Source organism: Ruditapes philippinarum, unplaced genomic scaffold, assembly GCF_026571515.1.
Source record: "Ruditapes philippinarum isolate M1 unplaced genomic scaffold, ASM2657151v2 ctg9010_1_1_1_1, whole genome shotgun sequence".
In the NCBI taxonomy this organism is placed as follows: domain Eukaryota; kingdom Metazoa; phylum Mollusca; class Bivalvia; order Venerida; family Veneridae; genus Ruditapes; species Ruditapes philippinarum.
Window position 1 is genome coordinate 16659 of NW_026864194.1, and position 21513 is coordinate 38171.

General features: G+C 32.2%; 1 protein-coding gene and 1 long non-coding RNA gene across 2 annotated transcripts; both read right to left on the reverse strand.

Moving 5' to 3' along the window:
- Positions 1-13186: 13186 nt before the first annotated feature.
- Positions 13187-14628, reverse strand: LOC132724800 (uncharacterized). Its single transcript, XR_009624962.1, has 3 exons — positions 14535-14628; positions 14073-14183; positions 13187-13300 (listed from the first exon to the last, which is right to left on the reverse strand). It is a non-coding gene; the product is annotated as an uncharacterized LOC132724800 (long non-coding RNA).
- Positions 14629-17929: 3301 nt separating this feature from the next.
- LOC132724799 (uncharacterized oxidoreductase YjmC-like) lies at positions 17930-21198 on the reverse strand (the record flags this gene model as incomplete). The annotated part of the gene is made up of 5 exons (XM_060709763.1): positions 17930-18166; positions 18846-18907; positions 19806-19886; positions 20202-20309; positions 21046-21198. Coding segments are annotated over 5 exons (641 nt in total), but the record flags the coding sequence as incomplete, so codon positions are not given.
- Positions 21199-21513: the final 315 nt, after the last annotated feature.

Consider the following 21513-nt stretch of genomic DNA (forward strand, 5'->3'; position numbering starts at 1 on the left):
GACTCTTTCAATGTAATTTGCATGTGCAGCAGTTGTAAAAGATTTTCTGAATCTAAGGTGTATGATTTATCGGAAGGGGGGGGGGGGGCATTTCAAAAAAAACTCTTCATGAAAACAGTACGAGTATATTATTAAAACCATGGTGCCTTGCTATAATTTACGCAGCGAGTCGAGTATTAAAATGGACGTTATTGTAACCTCCAAATTTGCTTCGTTTTAAACGTGATTATCCTCAATTATCAAATTGCGAAGAAATTACGTTTAACAGATAATTAATAAATGGTATAAAACTTATATTTTTGGCAATTTATATTTTTCTCTGAAAAATATTTATTAAATCAAATTTCATTAAAAAGTAGCATCATATTGATATCATAGTGATTCGATATAAATTTCTCACAAGATGTAGAACATATTTAAGAAAACGGGGAGATAATCCTGTCTGATATGCAAGAACAAAAGCATATATCATGATATCAGGTAAGCATACAGACCACGACCGGTATAATAAAATTATTTATCATTAAATGGTATCCTTTTTGATTTTTGATTTGGCTTCAAGGTTTGATGCATTTATAAAAATGACACTGTGGGACCCTAAAAGACGAATTAATCGAAGAACTAGCGTCTTTGCATCTCCTAGCTTTTGCAGGTGCGATGATTCTGGCACCTGATATTGCTTTGTAAGTTTGTAACACAACACCCGAGTTCAGCCATAATCTTCTTTCCTGTTTCGGCGACATATTACCTAAATTTTGATGGTGCGCCATTATCAACATTTTCTAACTTCAATTTTTATCTTCTATCTTTAACACTTTAAACACTTTTTATTTTCCCGTTTATAGGAGTTGAATATTCTATCTTTAGACCATAATGACAAGTGTGCCTTAATAACAGTGAAAATATTATATATTTAATAGAGTTAAGTAACGTATCTATTAGGTTAATCAATGTGTTTTTTTATGTTGAATTGATTATTAAAGGCATTATTTATGTATCTAATAAGTTGAATTCATTTAATATTCAAAATGTTGAAATAATGTGTTTCATATTACGTTGAATTACTACTGTCGACAAATAGTAAAGAGCTGAATGCATTCAGAAAGTCATTTTGTGTGCTTGGGTTTTAGTGTGAAACCATTTTGTCTATTACTCCTTCAAATGCAAAACAACAAAAACATCAAAACAAAAGAAAGAACAAAACGCACACAAACAAAACTCTTTGCTTTCCCGCACGAGAAGTGAAACCCGATTTCAAGAGTTTTCGCGAATAAACGAATCTTTGACCTACATTCTTTATTATTTTTGCACATACATAAGTCAGAAGCGGTGAAAATAAAATAACGCGTAGTTATTATATTTTATTGAAGGATACCACTTTGTTATGATGTACACAGTCAAATAAATGTTTATACAGCTAGATAAATAATACTGACACTATCGGAGATTTCTCTTATATAAACAAAGAAGGCCGGAAGCGTGATTTATTTCACAACAATGCATTCGATGTTCTTATTTCCTCCCTCGGTATTTCCAATTGTCACACTGATGGCACCATTTTGTTTGAAAAAATCTGGTGAAAACAGTTTTTTTGTCGATTTCGTTGTTAAAACTATCTTGAATGAAAGAAAATAATCTAACTTAGAAAATAAATCCGAACACCGATATCTTTAATTCAGTTGTTAAAGTTGTACATACGTTTAAAGTGTTGTTTACTTAACGTCACAATGTAGTGCCAAACAGCACGTGCAAAAACGATCAAAACAGGAACGCTATTTCAATGTCGCAAACGAGTTAAATATCACATTTATTTTCCTATCGATACTTTGTATTTTCCAAGAAAAATAATATAGAGTCAAATGAGATAAACAAACAGAATAATATCAACGTTTTCAAAATTCGTTATTTAAAAACTGTTTCTACACACGTTAGCCTTAATGAGAGTTTTGTTTCAACCGACTGGAACAGCCTTTAAAGAACGTTTCAATTGCAAACTCTGAGGTGAAACCAAACATAGAGTCCAACTATATAATAATTATTATATTTTTTCTTGACGTTCATTATGATATAATAATGCACGGTTTTTCGTTCAAAGGCTTTGTAATTAATCACTCAGACCTATCAGCCTTCGTAGTTATATTACTACTCATTTGAACTCAAACCGTGCATTATTCTACAACAATGCACTCAGAATTGAAATATATTTCCAAAATAAATAATGAAAATAAATGCATATACTTAAAGACCGAAGGGTACTGTCTAGGATAAATCATATTTTCCCCGAGGCCTTCCTACAATATCCTTTAAATAATACAAATTTTATAAAATTTTAACGAGCGACACATTATTCTCCTATGAAAAAGACAAGGCATACGAAAGCATTATTGTACGATATATGCACATCATAACACAAGAAATGCTTATATAGTCATATGGAGTCAGATATGGCAACATCAAAACAAATGACGTCAGCAAAATTACTTCTATGATCAATTTAGTTTAACATTTTTTATTGATTATCTTTTATTATTAGCATGTTAAAATGGAAATAGTTATCCCTTTTTGTGCGTTGTAAAACCTTAAATACTATGATAATAAATTGGTATCCAGATGAAACATCATAAGATATCGATTTAAAATTTCGCTTCAAATTACTTACTTTTCAAAAAAGGTAGCTGATGGGGATTTAAATTGATAGCTCTAGTTTTATTAAAGGTTATCATATGCTACCGTACAAATATTGTACGAATATGCGTGAATGTCCAAAATATGAATTCCTAAAAAATCATGCAATTAATGGTTTGCAATATTACATTTATAAATGTCCTTATTTTCCACAAGAAAGCTCTTGTCAGACATTTTAAAGTCATTTTCTTTTTGATTTGAAGTTTAAATTTTGAATAATAGCAAGTATGAATTTAAATAAATGCATTAGAAACATTGAAAGCCTGAAGGTTTTTTCCTAAATGCTCCAACTCGGACTCACAAACAAAATTTATCCATTGCGTTGGCTTAAACCAGACAAAGAAACTTTAAACGCTTTTTTTAAAACTTATATCAAGCACTAAAGCCAATCTTTGGTGTGCTACAATATACTTTGATATTCCAATCAAAAACCAACATACCTTCAATTGGACGGGATGTCTAAAATAAAAAAATAAAATAAACAGTCCAATCGGGAGCATTTTGCAGGTGTGCAATGACGTCGTATCTTATAATTGATGATGGCTTATAAGTTAACACACAGAAATTATCTCTGCTATAATGCTGAATCCATATTTTTAACTCAGTTATATTTTGCATGTTACATATAATTTTTTTTAGGCCAAGGCCGATCTTTTTTCAGTTTGACTTCCTGTAAAATTTAAAGGGAAGAACTAAATATAATCATTGGTCATTTTAAAATTAAAAATTGAAATCTGGAAATATCATTGGCCATTTTAAAATAAAATATAAAGCATAGTTCTTGTTAGTTATTCTAAGATAGTTCTAAACTAAAGTGTAAAGGATATGTACAGGACAGTTCTTTAACTTTTTTAGTTACATTGCTCAGATATTTATGTTTTGTTAAACAATACTTCTTGCATTCAGATATCATTACATTTTCTGTCAAACAGTTTATTTTACATAAGAACTTACTCAGTTTATTTTACACAAGATCTGAGTTTAAATGTTGATGATATATATGTTGATGATGAATATAACTGATGATACTGTGTCACAAGTCAGAGATGGCCAGAGTGGGTAGTTCTATCATCAAAATAACTATTTTACAAACAAGACCTTTTACATTTATATACACATTTATTTATACAATAAAATTCAATGCATTCACTAAAATATTTTATCAAATACAAAATTACTTATTTGGTAGTTATGAAATTTTAAATTCCCTAAAGTAATTAAGAAATTTTAATTATTGTCACTGGAAAATATCCTTAGAAAACATATTAAAACACATATATTGTCTCTATCGTTCATTCCACTTAACAGTTTATTTTGCCGTCCAAAACACTATGTAGAATGCCACACGAAACTGCTCCGACCTTAAAATGTCAATATTCACACTAACTTTGAAAGTCAATCACACCGACCATGTAAGGTCATAATAATAAATGTTACCTCCGACCTATAAAGGTCAATTATTGTAATAACAAAATGTCACCTCCGACCAACAAAGGTCAATGTAGAACAGCAAAATAAAAGGTTACGATTCTGCGTAGACGATACAATTAATGTTGATCCACTCTAAGCATAATACAAAATACTGTGTGGTATTCAGTTGCTGGTACTTCACGCTAATAAAACCATAGCAACATGCACGCTTTTGACATTGATACGTCCTTCAACACCATGACCTATCAATGAAGACATTTTCTTACTAGATATTTCACACACATTAAATTTGAGTAAAACAAATGTATGAAAGTTAAGTATAGGAAAAGAAACCCATATTTACAATTTAACTTATTCAATATAACAAATTTACTTTTATCCAATAATTTTCCATGTACAAAGGAATTCAAAGAAACACATTTACAATTTGCAAATAATTAAATATTTCACTTACCCTGATATCTAGGTAGACAGTCACTGTTAAATAAAGCTTGTCATTAAAATGGCTTTATAAAATGAACACCATTTTCATTAAATTTAAATAATGAATTCTGCCAAGCTCTAACATTATAATTCTTCATAAAACTGAGCAAAACTGACTGAGTGTAAACCTATATGAACTATACATAACAGTACATTTTTAACACATTGGCCAGCTAACTAATACAGGTAAGTGTTCACTCAGGTATGAAGAAAACTATTTACACTGGTCAGTATTATAACTGTCTATTCCTAGAAACAGGTTTATAAGAGATTATATTTAAAAATAGATAAAATATAATTGATTTTGTGACATATCCCCCTTGTTAAGCAGTGTTCACACTGTTCAAAACACAAAATCAAAAAATACTTAACACAATACGTATATACATTCTAAAGACGTGACAAACAATCAGCACCCACATTATCTTTACCCTTTATAGCTACAATACGGAATCTGTATGGCTGTAACAGTAAAGCCCAACGCATTAATCTGGTGTTGGTCACTTTACTACTCCTCAAATAAACTAACGGACGATGATCAGTTTCGAGCAGAAACTCTTTACCATAGAGATACCTTTGAAACTTTAAAACACCCAAGACAAGGGCCAAACATTCTTTCTCAATTGTTGCATGATTAAGTTCTGCTTTCTTAAGCTTCCTACTGGCATAGGCTAATGGTTTCTTAATACCATCTTCTTCCTGTAACAAAATTGCTCCTATACCAATATCACTACTGTCTGTCTGCAAAATAAACATAGCATCAAGATCAGGCAATTTTAAAATTGGAAATGAACATAGAGCCCTTTTCAAAAACTCAAACGCCTTTTGTTGTGACTCTCCCCATATGATTCTGTTCGGTTGCCCTTTTTTGGTGAGATCTGTAAGTGGAGAAGCAATTGTAGCAAAGTTAGGAACAAATCTCATATAAAAACCAACTAAACCCAAAAATGATCGAACCTGTTTCTTTGAAGTTGGTATCTTGGCATCTCTTATAGCTTCAAGCTTATCAGGTAACGGTTCCAAACAACCTTTCCCAATAATATGACCAAGACATTCTGTACTTTGATAACCAAAACAACACTTACTTGGTTTCACCGTTAAATTAGCTTGTCTTAATCTCTCTAACAAGTCTTTCAACACTTGTAAATGATGCGAAAAAGTCTCAGTGTACAGGAAAATGTCATCAATGAAATTTTCTACTTCTGATATTCCATCTAGAAGTTTGCGCATCAACCTAAAAAAACTTGCACTAGCACAAACTAATCCGAACGGCATAGTTCTAAACTGAAACAATCCAATTGGAGTATGGAAAGCTGTACAAGCCTTCGCAGAATCTGTGAGAGGTAATTGCCAATACCCTTTGGTTAAGTCAAGTCTGGAAATGTATTTTGATTTTGACAGTTTAACAAAGATTTCTTCTGGGTTCGGAATCGGCTCGCAATCAAATACAGTTACACGGTTTAGAGGACGAAAATCTATACAAAACCTATTTGTGTTATCACGTTTTTTAACAATCACAACATTACTACAATACTCACTTTCAGATGGTTCTATAACTCCTAACTGAAGCATTCGTTTCACCTCTTCAATGACAGTCTGCCTTGTAGCAAAAGGTACTGGATATGCTTTGGCTCTTATTGGTTCATCAGTGGTCAATTTGATGTCATGCTTTGCTAGATTTGTAAAACCTGGTTTGTCAGACAAAACATCAGAATATTCTTTTAGAATTTCATTCAACTCATTTACCTGCTCAGGATTAAGGTTATGAGATATTTTACAATCTTTAAATGAGTCAATAGGCACCAACGATGGAGTACCTATTTCAAAATATCCATCTATATCAGGATCGATTTCTGAGTCACAATTTTCATCTACAACTGCTACATTTACAGTAGCGACATCTTTAGCACTGACACTAGAACGAACATAATACTTCTTTAGCATATTTGCATGGAAGATTTTTACTTTATCATAGACTTGCACTTTATAATCTAAAGTACCTACTTTCTCTACAATAGTATACGGACCTTTCCATTGCATCAATAATTTGTTGTTATCTGTTGGTAACAACACCAATACCTTTTCACCAGATTTCAAATTTTTCACCCTTGACCTTTTGTTATATATCTGTCTGTACCTATGAGATGAAACTGCCAAGTTTTTCTGTGCTAATTTACATGTTTCTTCTAACCTTTGCTGAAGATCTAATACGTACTGATACGTAGTCTTTACCTCAGAATCAGGAATATCTTTTGTCCATAACTCTTTGAGAATAGTCATAGGACCACGGACTGATCTGCCGTATATTAATTCAAACGGTGTGAAACCCAAACTCTCCTGAGGAGAATCCCGATATGCAAACAACAAGGGGTTAAGGTACTTATCCCAGTCCTTCGGACGTTCAGCACATAATCTTCTCAACATCATCTTGATTGTCCCGTTCATTTTCTCACACAAACCATTACAGATTGGGTGATATGGTGTTGTTGTCAACTGCCTGAAAGATAAAAGTCTACTTACTTCTTTCATCATGTCCGATGTAAACTGAGTTCCCATGTCAGAAAGAATCTCTTCTGGTACACCTATTCTGCAAAACATGTCTAACAAAGCTTCTGCAACACGTTCTGTTTCAATTGACGGCAATGCAGCAGCCTCTGCATATCTTGTGGCGTAATCAATCAAGGTTAAAATATATTTGTTACCTTTATCTGAACGTGGTTGTAAAGGGCCAACCAAATCTATTGCCACCCGTTTAAATGGGACATCTATTAAAGGCATTTGTCCAAGAGGAGCTCTGACAACTTTACCTTTTGATACTGTGCGCTGACAGATATCGCATGACTGACAAAACCGTTTCACATCAGATGACACTCCAGGCCAGTAAAATTCAGACAAAACCTTTGCAAGAGTCCTTCTTGTTGCCAAATGGCCGGACAATACTGATTCATGCGCCAACCTCATAACTGTATTACGGAACTTTTCAGGTACAACTTATTGATTAAACACCTTACCCTTTTCCACACTTGGTGACTGAAACTTTCTAAATATAAATGACCCTTTCATGAAAAAGTATGTGTTACCATTTTGTTTCCCTTCTGAAATGAGCCGCTTTATCTTAACTAAAGAAGAATCAATTTGCTGCTCTCTTTGTATATCATCAGGACTCACACTATCCTTTACAACATCAGGAACTAACATCTTCCGATACTCAACATTACCCTTTTCACGTGATTGCTTTCTTGTCTGAACAGCACTTACTTGAAGTTTCCAATTTGGGTCTAGAGATTCAGGATTTCTAGCACTTGAGATATTACCAATTATCAAGTCATAAATTGGATTTTCCATACACCACGCTTCTACTTCACCTGAAAAATATGGTGTGTCTATATATATACATGCAATCGGCACCTCTATCTTTGTACCATCAGCTAAAACACAAACCTGTTTTCTATCAGTAATTTGGTTGTTCTGGATGCAACTCCTTCGCACGACAACACCACTACAGCCAGTATCTCTTAAAACTGTCACAATTTCATTACCTATGATTCCTTGTGAAGTTGGCATTGAAATAGGCGATGTTGATACATCACAAGCTGAACTTAATGTTGTGCTAGATCCTGGTGAAGTGTAAGAAACACTATCAGTAAACGGCATAAAAGCATTACAAACCTTAACATCCTTACAATCTGGTGTAGGTGATCTTGATCTTGACTTACTTTGTTCGACTTTATCATCGAAATGTACACTGCTTTTGTGTCTGTCTGATACCTGAAGTGAAGCAATTGGTTTTCTATGGGAAAGATTAACTCTGCAATCAGAGGCAATGTGACCCGTCTTACCACAACGATAACATCGTCTTATGTTTGAAGGAAAATTTTTGTCCTTACCTTGTGCTACATGAGAATCTAGCTTACGTTCAACACTTCTACCACGTTCAACTGGTTTAGTATATTTGACATGTTCATTACGACTAAACACGAATGAAGAAGCAGGCAAAGAACGTGCTTCACAATACTGGTCAGCTAATTTTGCCATTTGTGTTGATGAATTTGGTATTCTTTCTAAAAGAAACAAGGTCAGTTCTTTATTACAAATATGCAAAAACTGATCTCTCACCATTAAGTCAAGAAGACTATCGAAAGACTTTTCTATTTCTGCCATTTCAATCCAACGTTTTATATAACTTTCTAGTCTTACAACAAACTGTGAATATGTCTCACCCTTTTCAGGCCTACATGAACGAAATCTTTTCTTAAAACCCTCTTCCGTTTGCTCAAACCTTCTCAATAATGTAGCTTTCAATTCATCATAATCAAGTGCATTCTCAGCAGGCATTCTGGCATATACGTCTAAAGCTCGACCTTTCAATAATGCACTTAAATTTGTAGCCCAAATTTCCTTTTCCCAATTTACTGCTATTGCATACCTTTCAAATCTTTTCAGATACGAGTCCATTTCATCATGATTTTCATCAAAAGGTGGCATTTTCAATTCTTTAGTCAGACAGAATTTAGAAGCAAAAGAAGGAGGATGCATACTCTCACCTACCTCCTGTTGTTTGTCTAACAATTCTAGTTTTTGTTCATGTTCCATTTGTAGGAGTTTCATTTTAATTTGTTCTTGCTCAATTAATGTATTGTTATCTCTTACCTTCATGTCTACCTCTTGAGCTACTTTATCAGTCTCATACTTAATCTGAGCCATCTTCAATTCATACTCTTGTCTTTCACGCTCTACCTGTTGTTCCCTTTGAACGATGTCACGTTTCTCTTTCCTTTCCTCTCGCTGTCTGTCTTGTTGATCTTTCACAAATGCTCTAAGCTCCTCCCCATCATACCCCATCTGTCGACCTAATTCTGTTATTGCTTTTAAAGATTCCATGATTATTAAAACACTATAACATATATACAATATATACATTGACTAATTGTCAATAAGAAATAACATATCCCTTTGCTAATGTTTCGCTCATTGACAATATAACATAAAATACCCTTTCATAGATTTGTACAGCCACACAGAAACCACAAGTATTTATAACATGTATATACCTGTACCACTTATCAATACAATTTAAATCTAGGTGAAGTGTAAAACCAATTTTCAAAACTAAATGAACCTGGCAGAATTCTAACCTCCTACCTTTATTAGTACCTGTACTTACTACACACAGAACAGTGACTGAACTCTAGACATCAGGGTCCGACTGTAAAACAACACAACTTCAATCACTTCCTTTGTTCATAGATTACAACCAAAACCTGAAAAGAATGACCATAATTTCTAAAATAAAACACAATATTTTTTTTTATTAATAGTTACTTTCATGGAGAACTACTTATCCCACTTCTGACACCAAATGTCACAAGTCAGAGATGGCCAGAGTGGGTAGTTCTATCATCAAATTAACTATTTTACAAACAAGACCTTTTACATTTATATACACATTTATTTATACAATAAAATTCAATGCATTCACTAAAATATTTTATCAAATAGAAAAGTACTTATTTGGTAGTTATGAAATTTTAAATTCCCTAAAGTAATTAAGAAATTTTAATTATTGTCACTGGAAAATATCCTTAGAAAACATATTAAAACACATATATTGTCTCTATCGTTCATTCCACTTTACAGTTTATTTTACCGTCCAAAACACTATGTAGAATGCCACACGGAACTGCTCCGACCTTAAAAGGTCAATATTCACACTAACTTTGAAAGTCAATCACACCGACCATGTAAGGTCATAATAATAAATGTTACCTCCGACCTATAAAGGTCAATTCTTGTAATAACAAAATGTCATCTCCGACCAACAAAGGTCAATGTAGAACAGCAAAATAAAAGGTTACGATTCTGCGTAGACGATACAATTAATGTTGATCCACTCTCAGCATAATACAAAATACTGTGTGGTATTCAGTTGCTGGTACTTCACGCTAATAAAACCATAGCAACATGCACGCTTTTGACATTGATACGTCCTTCAACACCATGACCTATCAATGAAGCCATTTTCTTACTAGATATTTCACACACATTAAATTTGAGTAAAACAAATGTATGAAAGTTAAGTATAGGAAAAGAAACCCATATTTACAATTTAACTTATTCAATATAACAAATTTACTTTTATCCAATAATTTTCCATGTACAAAGGAATTCATAGAAACACATTTACAATTTGCAAATAATTAAATATTTCACTTACCCTGATATCTAGGTAGACAGTCACTGTTAAATAAAGCTTGTCATTAAAATGGCTTTATAAAATGAACACCATTTTCATTAAATTTAAATAATGAATTCTGCCAAGCTCTAACATCATAATTCTTCATAAAACTGAGCAAAACTGACTGAGTGTAAACCTATATGAACTATACATAACAGTACATTTTTAACACATTGGCCAGCTAACTAATACAGGTAAGTGTTCACTCAGGTATGAAGAAAACTATTTACACTGGTCAGTATTATAACTGTCTATTCCTAGAAACAGGTTTATAAGAGATTATATTTAAAAATAGATAAAATATAATTGATTTTGTGACATACTGTTTATGTACATGATGATCAATTTGAATAATGACGAAAATGATAATAATGATGATAATAAACATGATGGCGACGATAATAATGATGTATATAATAATAAATAAAATAAATATGATTACCGACGACGACGACGATGACGACGATGTTGATGATAATAATTGTGATTTTCGATCATGATACTGTGGATAATATATGTTATGTATGACAAAGACAACGTCGGCGATGATGATGATAATTGTGATTAACGACGACGACGACGATGATGATGATATGTACTATGATTTCTGACGACGATGATGATGATAATACATGTGACTTACGATGCCGATGATGATGATGATGATGATGATGATTAATATGATTTTCGACGACGACGACAATGATGATGATGGTGAAGATGATGATTTATATAATGACGTTGAATATGATCTATAATGATAATGATGTGAATAATAATAAATTAAAAAAAAATGACCACAAGATCATGGTTTATGTGATGACGATGAATATACTGGGGTATTTGACGATTATTATGATGTGTATGATAATAAATATGACTTACAACGACCGTAATTATGATGATTTGTATGATGAATATACGGTACGGTACGGTGCAGTAACGGTTTAAGTCCTTCTAAATTCAATTATCCCGTTACTGCACAAACGTGACGAATTATGTTGATTCTGAATATAAATTTTGACAGTTATCTTGACGATGTCGATGATAACTGGAGCAAATAATCAATATTGTACATTACTGCTATCTCTGGTATGACCACCACGGAATAACTTTAAAATAACTTTCCATCAAAATCAAAAAAACTTTTTTAAATGAAACATTTATTTTTAATGTTATTATCCATCATTAGTGTTTGAAATACCTTTTTGTCCAATAAAATTGCAGTGCCGCTCTTAAAGAATTCAATTTTCTAAATGCTTACTTTTTAACACGAATAAACACTAAATCAAAAAATACTGTTCTGCTAATTTTAACATAATAATCTTAATGCACACTATTTTTAACATAATAATCTTAATGCACACTATTTTTAACATAATAATCTTAATGCACACTATTTAAACGTAAACTGTCGCGTTTTATGATATTGTTTATACACATACTGAATATCTCTACATACAGATAATGCACAAGGTATAAAAAGGCAACATTATTACAAATACATTAACGTCTCACAAGTCTATCTTGTAATTCAGTAGATTTATCAGACTTATAAACATCGGCGGAATGAGGAGAACTGACATATGGAAATTGTCTCTTGAATGTCATGTCATCAATTTCTCTCCTTTGTGGCATGGATTTCAGGAGAATTGTCTGAAATGGCATAATTACTTTCAACGTATTGTTTTCTTCCAATAAAATACTTAAAAAAGAAAAGGATGGATATATTAATTCTATGAAATGAATATAAATTTAGTATTTGATTTTTTTTGTCCAATAGGATAACAATTATTTATATGAGTCGTGACAGATTTACTTTAGTAAATCGGCTTTAAAAGTTCTAAACATTTTAGTTATTAATAAGCACTTTTACATGTAAAAGTTGACAATTGAGTACCGCGCAAGCCGTAGCTACGGGGCGCGATGGATGTTGCACGTTTTCATTCCCCTCATGTACATACTCTTGAAAGCAAACCGGGTCTGAAGTTTGTATGTAATTTTTTGTGATTTATGCTTCCTTCCAAATTGTCACCTTTTTTCAAGATTTTTAATTAATTAGTTAATAGCGAGCTCGACGAGCCGGTAACGCGAGTACCTGCTAAGTGATGGTTTTGAAAACTTTCGTCCGAAGTACCGCATTGGACACATCACTTTGGATTATTTCATGTGAAGAACATATCCATCTAGCTAACAAAACATCATGTGTTCTACTTAGGTGCTTGCTCGTGGATACCATTATGCATGGGGGCACCTAAGGTCTTCATCTACGAAGAAAGCTACAAGAGTCATAATTATGATCTTTTCTGTGTTGATGCGACGTTTAAAAAAACAACAATAAAAAAATTAATGTATGATTTCATTTATCTGTATTTATTTCATTTAAAATAGAAGACGAAGTTGCCATTGGAGAACGGAACATAGTTATGTTAGAGGCTCAACATGTAACCTTGAGGCAATATCTGTCTGCAATAAAGTAAACAAACATCAATTCAACAATTATTATATTTCTAGATATACACTACATCTTTAATCATGTCTGATGCCTAATGAAACTCTGTTGTTCCCCTAACAATGTATTTAGATAATTGAAATTACTAAATTATTAAGTCAGTGGTGAAGCTTGATTTTAAGTTATTAAAAAGGTTGAATTCGAGTGCGGTCTTTGGGCATGCCCCCTTCCCCTGTCCCCATTTAAAATTTTATTTGCTCTGAATTCTGGGATATGGTTTTTTTTCGTATATTAAAGTACAATAAATGTCCAGGAGATAATTTCAAAGTGCGGCACATTATGCCTCAGGAATGAATCAGTGTTTTCTTCTTTGGAAAGACTTCTATACAAAATTCTTAATCACAATAACTGTACTAATTGCATAGTCATGAAATGAGTAACTTTTCGGAATCTTTAACAAGACACACACAATTAAAAATCATGTCACATATATAAAAAAGCATTTCTGAAGCATAATGTGCCTTTAAAAATAGAGTGACATAAAACAGCTCAATGAAACGGGCATAAAGCCAGCTTTATAACATGCCTATAATAGCTTGAATTTATTTCTAAATGACATGACGACGAAGTGAAGTCAACTTAGATACTGGCAATGTCGTTTCTATATTGCAATTTGATCAGTGAAAAATATTTTTTTATACTTTAAGTTATGTGCATGTATTAAAGTGATGTATTAAAGATATTTAAAAAATATCCTCACGGCTGTTAACTTCATCAATGACTTACACAAGCAATGATTTGATTTGAATGGTAAAGAATTCCTCCCCGTCTGTCACATAATTCCATATGTTTTCTCTCTGGATCACCAGGTACCAAGACCTCTGTTTTACCGTCAACCTGTTATACCAACTGAATCTCAAATGCCAATATTAGGTACGCATAGAGTTGAAACAAAATGAACCGTAAGTTAAAATTGCAATGATAAAAATTGAAGTCTAAAGTAAATCTCATCCAATCTCAACGCTCTGGGTTCACATCCCACCGTGGACTTAAGATTATTTTTTTCATGTGAGGAAGCTATTCAGCTAGCTTCAGAAAAATCCGTGGTTCTACTCAGGTGCCAATTATTAATGAAGAGGAACAGACCAATAAAGCTATAGTCCTTTAATAGCGTCGGTGGTTTATTCGGAGCTTTTGTGAACTTCAAAGAGATCAACACTTGAAAACAGACTGAAAGATTTAAATTACCGGATCAAGATTTCTACAAAACGTCATCATATCACTCAGTATGTCATGAAAACCATCTTCAAACGCCCCAGGATCAATTGCGACAAAACAATGAATGTACAAATAAATGTAATATACTCAACTTCTAGACAATAAATATAATTTTTGAGCGAATAATTTCAAAAATGCCTCTGATTCTATGGAAATCAGCAGTACATGTATATTCCTGTTGATTAGGGAAGGAAACATTTCAGATTTGTCAACATCTTTGCCATTGATATTATTTTACTTGCAAGATGTGCTGTAACCTTACATACTAAATAACAACAGTATCAACGTGACTGCGATTAATAGAATATTTTACTATTACTTTTTACTATTACTCCTTGAATCTCTAATATTTATATAAAGTAAGCTTTTGGCGCCAGTAAAACATGGGAGATATGTAGAATCATATAATAAACGTATATTGATTATCATCAAAACGTATATCTATATTCCTCTAATTTTCATTTACAAGAAAAACAACAAAACAAACAGTATGAAAATTTATTTGTTTTCAGAAATCAAATGCGATCGTGACCTGACTCGTCCGTGTAGATCTGGTATTCCACACACGTAAATATTTATTCATTATTTTACCTTTTATATCTTTGTCATAAACTGTGAACATGTTCTATGAATGAAATAAGAGAAACATTAATAACTAGAAATGTGTCCATAGGACACGGGTGCCCCCACCGCGCCACTGTTCTGTCAATCTTTTTACAAAGTCAAGGGAAATAACTCTACAAATACTGGATACATCCACAAGCGAAACCCCAGGTGCAAATCTAAATATGCTTAGCAACCTGCCCATAAGGTTTAATGACTATGTCAAATCCTTTTTGAGAACTTGCGACACAAGTTGAAAATTGCAAAAAAAATTTAAGTGAAGGGCAATAACTCTAAAAATACTAAATAAATCCAGACAAAAATACCTGGTGCACAACTGCACATGCTGATCAATATTCCTGTAAAGTTACATGACTCTAGGTCAAATACTTTTTGAGTTACATGCGACACGTGTTGGAAATTGCAAAATTATACTAAGTCAATGGCAATAACTCTGAAAACACTAAAAATATCCAGACGAAAATACCCAGGTGCACAACTACACATGCTGATCAACATTCCTGAAAAGTTTCATGACTCTAGGTCAAATACTTTTTGAGTTACTTGCGACACAAGTTGAAAATTGCAAAATTTTACTAAGTCAAGGGCAATAACTCTGAAAATAATAAAAATATCCAGACGAAAATACCCAGGTGCACAACTACACATGCTGATCAACATTCCTGTTAAGTTTCATGACTCTAGGTCAAATACTTTTTGAGTTTCATGCGACACAAGTTGAAAATTGCAAAATTTTACTAAGTCAAGGGCAATAACTCTAAAAATACTAAATATATCCAGACGAAAATACCCAGGTGCACAACAACACATGCTAATCAACATTCCTGTAAAGTTTCATGACTCTAGGTCAAATACTTTTTGAGTTACAGCGATACAAGTTGAAAATTGCAAAATTTTACTAAGTCAAGGGCAATAACTCTGAAAATACTAAAAATATCCAGACGAAAATACCCAGGTGCACAACAACACATGCTGATCAACATTCCTGTAAAGTTTCATGACTCTAGGTAAAATACTTTTTGAGTTACGTGCGACACAAAAGTGAACGGACGGACGGAAGGACGGACGGAAGGACGGACGGACAGACGGACGGACGGACAAGGGTAAATCTAAATGCCCGCCACTAATGTGGGGGCACAAAAACAATTACCACACAGTCGACATCGTGAACACCTACTTCCATATTGTACCCACATAAAGATCCACTCAACATAGAACAAAACATTTCAACCATCACTGCTAAACCATAGCCTTTATATCCTGCTGTATAATTCATAAAAAACTTGTTTCAAAATTTTACCAGTTCATGTTAAGTTATGTATAAGCCGGTGCAAGCGGGCGTTGATGGTAGCTTGCTTTTACCACTTCCGTCCATGAACAAATTCAATCAAACCGAGCCTGCAACGTTTTCAATTTGACATGTTCACCTATCTTTAGGATTTTTGTTTTTCTTTACTTGATTTCTTAAATGTTCCTCTTTATTTTATTGTATAAGAAGGAAGTAATAATTAATTATATCTTTTCTAAAAGTTATATATTAACATAATATTATAAAAATAAAGATCATTTTTTGATTTTTAAGATAAAAGATGTCACAAGGTTTTGGGAGCCTTCTTATCGCCACTATTTGTTTTCTTACGTGTGTATTTTTCTTCGTCCAAGTTGATACATATCGTGCATTATTAACAATCTACAATAAAATGTCACTGTCTTATGTTCCAGTAACCACCTTAATTTGACTACTTACATGTGTTTTCTCTTCCACCAAGGGGATGAATGCCGTACATTTTTGAACAATCAACAGTATCATTTCCATCGTTATCAACAGCCCATCCTGTTGGGATAGCTTCACCCTTCATATCAGCCAAAATTACCTGATCATACATGTACATATTCTCATAAAAGACCCTATTAAGCAATAGTAGTCTTAACGAAGAAGAAGAAAAAACTTACGACACATTTCTATCTTAAGAGAAATACCACGTTTAACAAATAAGAAATGGAAAGATTTGCATATTCACAACTGCCAATGTACGTTGCTATGGACGATTTTTATCGTACGATTCATCGCGGAGTGAGACTTAAAAAAGGATTCGAGCACCACACTAAATACCGTATTCCGGGCAAGGAGCTTGAATCATAAAATGCTAAAGTCTTGCCTTTTTACCCAACGGAATGAACTTTAATAGGTCTAATTCATCTTTTCACACCGATTTATGTATGATAATGAATGGAAAATGTAAGAATCAGCGAAAAAAACGATATTTGTCTATTTTGTGATCATGATTTTTGCAAGCGTCTAGCGGTACTGCTCCAATCCTGTATTGAGTTAAATCCTTTATCACGCCTTAAGTATAAACTATTTTCGAATGAAAACAACGTGTATCGAAAGAATTTCTAAAATCAGATTATAGCTAACTGGCCTGTATATAGATGTCTGCAAATGATCCGTTATAACTATTCCCCGTAAAGCAAAATAACAAATACTATAATTATAGCTGATAACAAATTGTTCATTGTTGACCAATCCACGTTTAAGCTTTATCAATACATTTATAATTACTTTTCATCTGAGATTAACATTTGAATTAACTTAGCGAGCAATTTTGAAATCACTTTTTTTCTCGGTAACCAAGGCTATTTACCGTATACCAGTATCGGGTATGTAGTATACACGGAATGTGTACCGTAGGTTTCGCTGATGAAAATTATTCAATCATCGATCTACAAACTACAAGATGTTAACAAAATAAATATGTCTTTGAATTCAAGATATGGATAATGTCTTTAAACATTTTGAAAAGCATCAAATGAAATAGCCTGACCTTTCCAAATGCTACTGTTGTAGTTGCCATATCTAGGACAAAACTGTCACCATCTTTCGCTGGTGCCGCTATACATATTGGTTTGGTACCAAGTGCATTTTGTATCGCTCGTGTTGGTGCCATACCAGCACCAGTATTCGTAAATGCCATTCCCTTGGATACATTATTAAAAATTACATACATTCTACCTATATTGTGAATTTCTTTATAAATTCGCAATTTTACATTTGTTGAAAAGTATAATGAACGCTGGGTTAATACTGAATGGTATTTATCTCTATTCTTTGTTAAATGTTTCATATAAAAGATCTTTATATAAAATGGTTTTGTTAGCCATACAAATACTACATGTACTACCACCCGTATTGCATGCTGATAAACATGCTGATAAATCAGTTCAAATATGTAAGCTGCCAACACCCCCCCCAAATAAAATGAAAATAAATAAATAAATAAATAAAAGAATATCAATAAAAAGTAAAATAATGATAAAACAAATAAGAAAATAAAATAAAATTGAAAAAATAAATAAAACAAATAAAAAATAATAAAAAAAAATTATAATAATGATAAAAAGTAATGATATTATTTAGTCAACATCTTGTATATGTATAAGACATCATGTTGTACACTGTGTTCTTTATTATTTGGCGTACTTGATGTATACAGTTCGACTTAATAATTATGTTAGTCGATTGAAATCCGTTATAACCATGCTATTTTATAAAAAAAGAAAAATCAGATCTTATGAGGTAAATTACATCGAAGATTTAAGAATAGAATTTGTTATATTGTTTCATTTTCTGTTTTCATGGCCATTATTTTAACTTACAATAAATCCTTTGTCTACTGCACGGATACCATACCAACTTGCCATTCCAAAATGATTTGACCCTGAAGAAAGAATACCAATTCATTAATCTACTTTGTTTAACGAGAAGCCCACATATTTTGGATCTCTTTAAATATATAATGACTACTTGATTACTTGATAATTGCAATAATAATGATAATAATAATAATTATATATTAATTATAAAAATAAAAACAACAACAACAGCTACAAAAACAACAACATTAAATAAATAACAACAACAATAACATTTAATAACAACAACAACACCATAAAAAACAAACACATCAACAACATACATACATACAACAAAGTTTGATAGCTTTTATTATTGATATACATATTTTTGCGATCAGTTTCTCCATTTCCCCAACTTTTGTGTCCATTCCTACTTTTTTCGGTGCCGCCCATGTGTTTTCTGCAGTAGCAATGCTGGTTGTTGCCTAGACTTTATTTTATAAGTATCGCTCTGTCTGGTCGATAAGTGTTGTATTTTCATCAAGTGTAATTATGTAAAAATCATTTGTTGGCAATAAAATGACTCAACTAACAAAAACAACAAATTAAGACGAAAGGATTCAATATCAACAACTATTAAATTAACAGAAAGAGTCTTCAACTTGCAGATGATTCAAATAAATATTGCTTTTTATAAGACTTTAGTCATTTGTTTTAATGTTTGACATACATAAACAAACAATAATAATAATAATAACAATAATAATAATAATAATAATAATGAAAATAATAATAATAATAATAATAATAATAATAATAATAATAATAATAATAATAATTATAATAATGATAATAATAATGATAATGATAATGATGATGATGATGATGATGATGATGATGATGATGATGATGATGATGATGATGATGATGATGATGATGATGATGATGAGGTAACAGGTAAAAAATATAGAACAAACGTACCGCTGACCGAAACCCATCCTATGCCACTTTGTTTTGCTTTTTCAATAGCTAGATCCATGCAATAATTCCCGACAACTGGTCCTAAAATATACCAAACATTTTACATGTACGTGCGCTGTATAGCCGTCGGGACCAAATCATCAACATCAACAACAACAACAATAACAACCATATAACGAAATAATAAATAAAGACGTAAATAAATAAATGAAGAAATACATAAATGATGAAGATAAATAATCTAGAATTTGACACATTGTAAACTTTATTATATACTTAAAAAAAATAAAATACTTGAAATGAAACAGAATCATAATAATGACAGTTTTTCATAAGTTACGTTTCACAGAGACAGATGGTCCCCTGGTATATTGGGAGGAATAAAATATCATCTACCAAGTAAATTGTTCCCATCCACCAATGCCGTTGCTTGAGTTTGCTTGACAATCCTCGGAACACCCTTCTTTGCTACGAATCGGTTTGTTACATCGCTCAAATATTTATCTGAAGACAAAAAATAAAAGTTATATTTTTGTCATATTGCTAAACTTAAAACTGCAAGCCTCCAGATTTACGCTTATTTGCATGTAAATTTTGAAAAGGGTGTTTAAAAGTACAATCTTGTGAAGTGAATAAAGAAAGTAATTAACACATTGCAAACGGTCCGGACAATCCATGTTCTTTACCAAATATAGGTTAAAATATGCAAAATGTAGCCTTAACTGCGTGAGTCACGCATTAGAAATATAGTAATAAATACTGAAATATCAGTTATGAATCGCACATAACATAACATTTAGATTTTTTTATAGGTTTGGTTATAATGAAATAGTTTGGCCCATCTTGAGGTATACATTTTAGCTCATCATTTTATGGCTGATCTGTAGACAAAGTAATGCAATAAATATTTTGTTTTATCGTTTAACAAATTATTTCAAAACAATACAATGAATTCATTGTTCAAATACTTATCTGAAGCAAATGTTAAGAACTTTAAAGTTCATATATTTGCCACATTTGAAATGCTTATCAGATGTCACAATACAGAATTGTATCTTACATATGTGTCAAACTTATCCAAAGACACTGTAATAAATCTTATAAATTTGTTACAGATATATTAGTACTTTCTATGTTTAGAATAGAGTGAAATCAGAATAATTATTGTATATGATAAAGAAAAATATCATAAACATAACATTAATGGATGCCATCATGTGATGAGACTGAGAAGGCTTACCAAGATTTTTAAGACCATGACTGTAGTGGCCCCTGTAGTCTGCCGCCACCAATACGTCTGCTAACATAGGCCCATGGTCATCCTCTAAACCTACTGCCCAACAACACCGCTTGATAAATCCGTGTACCTTCTTCTTGCTGATAATACACTCTTCTGAAAAAAAATGTCACTATCTAAACACATCTGTCTGTCTGTATTTTAAAATTTGAATTCAGTAACGTAAAATCTCTGAAAACTAAATTAAATCAAGATGGTAGGAAGCGATCAACACCAAGGGTCATTAAATCTTGCGCAGATGACTGTGTGTCTGAACGGGAAAAATCTAATTTTTTTTTCTTCTTAGATATAGATCGTCAGTATGATTTCCACCTATCAAACATATGCAGACTTGTTTATTAAGTTCTTATTATATTTTACTTTCAAGCCTATATTCAACATTCATTTATAAAATCACAACAAATAGAATCA